Consider the following 5,665-nt stretch of genomic DNA (forward strand, 5'->3'; position numbering starts at 1 on the left):
CGCAGGCTCTTGGAGAAGGCCACCAGCCTGATGACGGTGATCCACAGGAAGTCGATGACGATCTCCGCGAACTCAATGAGGCACAGCACCGAGCCCCCCATCCAGAAGCCAAACTGGCCGCCCAGATTCGAGAGCAGCCAGACGATCTGTGGGGGGCAGGGGGCTGAGAGCCTGGCGGAGGTGGGGGCAGGCCACAGGCCCTGCCTGGACCCCAGCCTCCTGAGTCCTGTGAGCTAGGCGGCTGACTGGGAAGGGGCAGGGGACCATCTCAGCCCAGGGAAACAAGCACTTAGAGACCTTCCTTCCTAACGCCTCTGTGGGCGGGGGACCCTCCTGACCCGCAGGGTGCAGGGCAGAGGGGTCAGGAGCCCAAACTCACGTTATTAGCTGCTGACTCCTCAATGGTACGATAGTTGAATTCTTGGAAGTAGATGTTGAGTTTGACAATTCCCTTCCTGCAGGAGGCAACAGGGACTGGTGCCCTTTCCCGGACACACACACACACACACACACACACACACACACCTGCCCAGCCCTCCTCTGCTTGAGCTTGGCACAGGCCAGTCCCATGAGTGGCCCCTCTGAGCCTGAGTCACAAAAGGCATCTCTGCCCAGCGCCCATCCTGTGGGCCCATTTCTGAACCAGCTTCCTAAGGGATACTCTGGCCCAAGAGAGCCCCTGAGAGCTCCCCTCTCCCACCCCCAGGGCGGCCCAGCCCACATACAGGAGACGCTGCAGAGAGTCCACCCTAACCCTTGCCCCTGTTAGGAAACCTGGGGCAGAGAAGGGTGGCCAAGTGGGCTGCGCCCTTACACCCGGTGGCCCTCGGAAAGGCTGAGCTTGCTCACGTCCAGGCCTTACTTTTCTGAATAATTCTTACTCCTCCTTGGAGGGTTAGCTCCAGCAACACCCCTCTATACAGACCTCCCTTATCTCTCCTGGCAGATGGAGGCTCCTTCCCATTGTGCTCCCACAGGGAGAAGCTCTGCTCACATCAATCTGTCCTCTAGATTCAGGTTTCCTGATATATGCACCTCATGTCTTTTCTGTGCTCAGTGCATGTTTGTGTTTATGATGGATGGCTGGAGGATGGGTGAGTGGAATAATGGAAGGATGGATGATGGATGATGGATGAATGGATGGGTGGGTAGAAGACTGGAAGGATGGAGGATGGATGGATGGATGGATGGGAGGAGGGATGGAAGGATAGGTGGATGGACAGATGAATGGATGGATAGGTGGGTGGGTAGAAGACTGGAAGGATGGAGGATGGATGGATGGATGGATGGGAGGAGGGATGGAAGGATAGGTGGATGGACAGATGAATGGATGGATAGGTGGGTGGGTAGAAGACTGGAAGGATGGAGGATGGATGGATGGATGGATGGGAGGAGGGATGGAAGGATAGGTGGATGGACAGATGAATGGATGGATAGGTGGGTGGGTAGAAGACTGGAAGGATGGAGGATGGATGGATGGATGGATGGGAGGAGGGATGGAAGGATAGGTGGATGGACAGATGAATGGATGGATAGGTGGGTGGGTAGAAGACTGGAAGGATGGAGGATGGATGGATGGATGGATGGGAGGAGGGATGGAAGGATAGGTGGATGGACAGATGAATGGATGGATAGGTGGGTGGGTAGAAGACTGGAAGGATGGAGGATGGATGGATGGATGGATGGGAGGAGGGATGGAAGGATAGGTGGATGGACAGATGAATGGATGGATAGGTGGGTGGGTAGAAGACTGGAAGGATGGAGGATGGATGGATGGATGGATGGGAGGAGGGATGGAAGGATAGGTGGATGGACAGATGAATGGATGGATAGGTGGGTGGGTAGAAGACTGGAAGGATGGAGGATGGATGGATGGATGGATGGGAGGAGGGATGGAAGGATAGGTGGATGGACAGATGAATGGATGGATAGGTGGGTGGGTAGAAGACTGGAAGGATGGAGGATGGATGGATGGATGGATGGGAGGAGGGATGGAAGGATAGGTGGATGGACAGATGAATGGATGGATAGGTGGGTGGGTAGAAGACTGGAAGGATGGAGGATGGATGGATGGATGGATGGGAGGATGGATAGGAGGATGGATGGATGGATGGAAGGATGGAGGGGGGATGGATGGATGGATGCGTGGATGGGTGTATGAACAGGTGGCAGAAGGAGGAACGGGCTCTCCTTTGGGAGTGGTCACTCCGAGTCCCCTTGGGTGGCTCCTCACTCCCAATACTGCCTCCTCCAGGCTCACTCCCAGGTCTGAGCAGTGTGAGAAGGGATCTGAGGAGCTGCCCTGTGTCCAGACTCCTCTCCTGAGCCCTTTTCTGCCCCACCCCCCCCCCCAGCCCTGCCCATACGCCAGGCTTACCTGCTCAAGGTGATATTAGTACTTTGGTCCCGCTCCTGAGACAAGACATGGAAAATCCAGTCCTGCAACCCAAGGAAGCAGCTGAAAAAAATGGGGCCTGCAGCACTCCCTCCCAACGAGGGGCCCTGCTTCCTCTGGGGGCAGGCCATCTCTTTAGGGACGTGTGTTGGGTCGAAGAGAGCAGGGACGGAGGGAATAGTGTGCGATGTGGCTGCTGTTATGGGGAGGAGGCGCTCAGGTCTCCAGACTCTCCCCCCAGAGGCTCAGCCATCCTCTGCCGGCCTTGCCCACCTCTGGCCCCGGCCCTGCCCACTGCCTGGTCCTGCTTCCCGGCCCTGCCCACTGCCTGGTCCTGCTCCCCGGCTCTGCCCACTGCCCGGTCTCGCTCCCAGGCCCTGCCCGTGCTGGCTTAGCTCCATCCGTTGCTCCATCACCTTTTTAGGGAGCCCTTCCCTGGCCACCATCTAAAGAGGCTTTCTGGCTACAGTCATCACCCTACTCTGCATGGTCTTATTTCTGTGGGCTGACCCTCTGGCCAGAATGCAAGCACTGCAAGGACACAGGACTCTGTCGTGGCTCACTGCACAGTGGCTGGGAGTGGAAGAAAGTGGGGGTGGGGGTGGGGTGGGATGCAGGCCCACCCCCTCACCTCAGAGGCCTCAGAAGGCCAGTCGGCCATGGAGATGGTCATCTTGTACTGGGTGTCACTGGAAGAGAGAAGGCATCCCCGTGGCTGTCCGCCCCGCAGCCCCGGCATTGCCCTGCCCGCCGCGGACGCGCCTGCACCGCACTCACTTGCAGGACTCCTTGCACATCCGGATGCAGGCCTCCCTCTGGCCCAGGCTCTGGCGCAGCTGCGAGTAGCAGTAGACTGAGCAGGGAGAGGGCAGACTCTGAGCGGCCTTCCCGCTGCTCTCCTCTCCCCTGGGAGCCCCAGGCTGCCCTCTACCCTCCAGGCCCTGGGCCTAAGGTCTGTGACTGGGGGGGAGGGGAGTTCTCTTCAGGGAGCAGGGGCAGGGCAGCTCACTCTGCGGTCACCTCACTCCCATGGGGCCAGGGTGCAGGGCTGAGTAGAGGGACACAAGTCTCCCCACTTGTTCCCACAGTGCGTTGGCTTTAAGAGGTGGTGGGACTCTGCCTGCTGTCGTCGGCCCCCCTTTGGTGTTGGGACCCTGGGCCGTAAGGATCCAGCTCAGGGCTGGGCCCCTCCTCTCCTGCAGCCTCAGCTTTCAGACCTGGGAGTCCCCGCCCCTTGCCCATACCCCACAGAGAGCCCAGGAGAGCTGCCCTGACAGGGACAGTGCTGAGGCTGGCGCACGTGGAGGCAGGAACTAGTGCGCTAGTGCAGACCCTGAGCGCAGGCTGCTGTGCCAACACGCTGGCTGCTGGCACCACAGGACACAACACACCACTGCCCTTCACACGTGCGTGGGGAACACGCATAGCACACGTGTGCATGCGCCACAGTGGCATGCCAGGCTCACACGTGTGAGGGTGTGTATGTGGCACAGACAGCATCACTTGCGACACAGTTAAGTGTAGGAGCCGTGGGTGAGGTGCGGAGGGGAGCGGTGGCCCGGGAGGGGTGCTGGGCAGGGGCTGAGCAAGCCGGGTACACCAGGTCCTGCTGAGGGCATGGACCTGCACCTCCCTGGCATCAGAGCCTTTGTGGACAGGGCCTGGTGGGCTCGGTGCCCATGGCTGGGGCCCACTCACCCCAGTCTGGGAACTCCTGGTTGTTGCAGTATTTCTGCCCTCGGGGCAGGGGGTACAGGTAGTGGCCGCAGCTGCAGTTCTGGATCATGTGGTCTTGGAAGCAGGAGCGAATACAGGCCTGGGGAGGGGACAGGAGGCTGCAATGACCAGTGGTGTCCCCACCGCAGCCTGCGGGATGGGCCCAGGGAGCTGGGAGCCAGGGGAGGCGTCCCCCTGCGAAGTGGTGCTGAGGTGGCCGAGCTGCAGCGGGCTTGGGCCACTCCCCGAGGTGCTGGGCCCTGAGCACAGGGGAAGGGCGGCTGCTCCACATGCGGACGCTGACACTTGGCTGCAGCTCTTGTTACAGGCCCAGCGGCCTTCCGAGCCCTTTACACAGGCGGCCCAGGAGCAGGAGCAGGTCTGAGGGGACGGCGGGCCTGCGCCGCCTCCTGGGGGACCGCTCAGCTGCCAGCTGGGAGGGCGGGGAGCCCGGGCTGCCACGCCAGGCGCCAGGCAGGATGTGAAGACTCTCCGGGGTCGGCGCATTCCACCCACTGGCATCCCCTGAGACCCGCTCTGTGTCTGCAGCAGCGATTCCCTCCCTCGTGGGGGAAGCAGGGTGGCAGTCACCTGTGGGCTAAGGGGGAGGGCCGGCCTGGCCTAGTCCCTGGTCTGGACCAGGAAATGGGGAGCAGGCGGTGAGCAGCCTGGGGGAGGGGCGGGGAGACAAGGGGCTCTGCCTTTGGGAAGCAGGTGGTGTCTCCAGCCCCGTGACGGAGGCCGGGGTTGGCACAGGTGCCCGGGGTCTTTGCCAAGGTCTCTGGCCAGAGGTGCTATTGCATTGAAAGGAGCAAGGGGTTTCTTGGAAAGAGGTCTCATCGGGGGAGCTAATGCCTCTGTGGCCTCCTACACTCTCCCTGTCTCCCGGGGGCTGCCCCTGCTGAGGGGACCATGCCTGCTGGGCGGAGTGTGGGTGGAGGGGGCCAGCTGCAAGGGCTTAATTCACACTGATAACAACTAAATAGCACTTAATTCACACTGATAACAACTAAATAGCATATATAATAATTAACAACTGTTGTTAGTGTATTATTCCCTCGTGGGGTGTTGAAAGAATCAAATGATGATGTAACACATGCAAAACCTTAGCTCATACACACACGGGTTCTGCGTGGGGCCCCAGAGTGAGACCCTGACAACCCAGGGCATCCCCACGGGCACCCTGCCTGCCGAGGGGGATGGCAGGCGGGCAACCCCGGGCCCTGGTGAGAACCCGGGGACTGGACTGGCTCCACAGCCCCAAGTATCACTACATCCACGGAACCACCCCAACGTGCCCCCAAAGCCCAGCACAGCCAGCCCAGCGGTCCCAGAGCCTTGGGCCTCAGGCCGGGCGACCAGACGGCCCAGGGCCAGGGGGCAGTGCCGCCGCTACCTGGATGGAGTAGGTGGTGTTGTAGTCACTGTAGAGGTTGCGGATGGGGACGTCGGAGCCGTTCACCGTGCACTGGCTGTAGGGCTTGCCCTTTCGCTCCAGCTTGTCCTGAGTCAGAGAGGTTGTTCGAGGGGACCCTGGTCAGCCCAGGAGGCCCC

The 5,665-nt window shown here is 60.6% G+C and overlaps 2 protein-coding genes across 2 annotated transcripts in view; one reads left to right on the plus strand and one right to left on the minus strand.

Annotated features, from left to right (window-relative positions):
• Positions 1-5,665, plus strand: part of LOC102752600 (conserved oligomeric Golgi complex subunit 7) — an 82,923-nt gene that overhangs the window by 76,173 nt on the left and 1,085 nt on the right. The window lies entirely within an intron of this gene.
• SCNN1B (sodium channel epithelial 1 beta subunit) overlaps positions 1-5,665 on the minus strand; it is a 37,447-nt gene that overhangs the window by 668 nt on the left and 31,114 nt on the right. Inside the window, exons 7-13 of the mRNA XM_015563877.1 lie at positions 5,508-5,615; positions 4,094-4,211; positions 3,173-3,248; positions 3,027-3,084; positions 2,378-2,439; positions 380-455; positions 8-146 (exon numbers count right to left, since the gene is read on the minus strand). Coding sequence (XP_015419363.1) covers positions 8-146; positions 380-455; positions 2,378-2,439; positions 3,027-3,084; positions 3,173-3,248; positions 4,094-4,211; positions 5,508-5,615 — 637 coding nt within the window. The remainder of the gene's footprint in view (positions 1-7; positions 147-379; positions 456-2,377; positions 2,440-3,026; positions 3,085-3,172; positions 3,249-4,093; positions 4,212-5,507; positions 5,616-5,665) is intronic.

Source organism: Myotis davidii, unplaced genomic scaffold (assembly GCF_000327345.1).
Source record: "Myotis davidii unplaced genomic scaffold, ASM32734v1 scaffold150, whole genome shotgun sequence".
NCBI lineage: Eukaryota > Metazoa > Chordata > Mammalia > Chiroptera > Vespertilionidae > Myotis > Myotis davidii.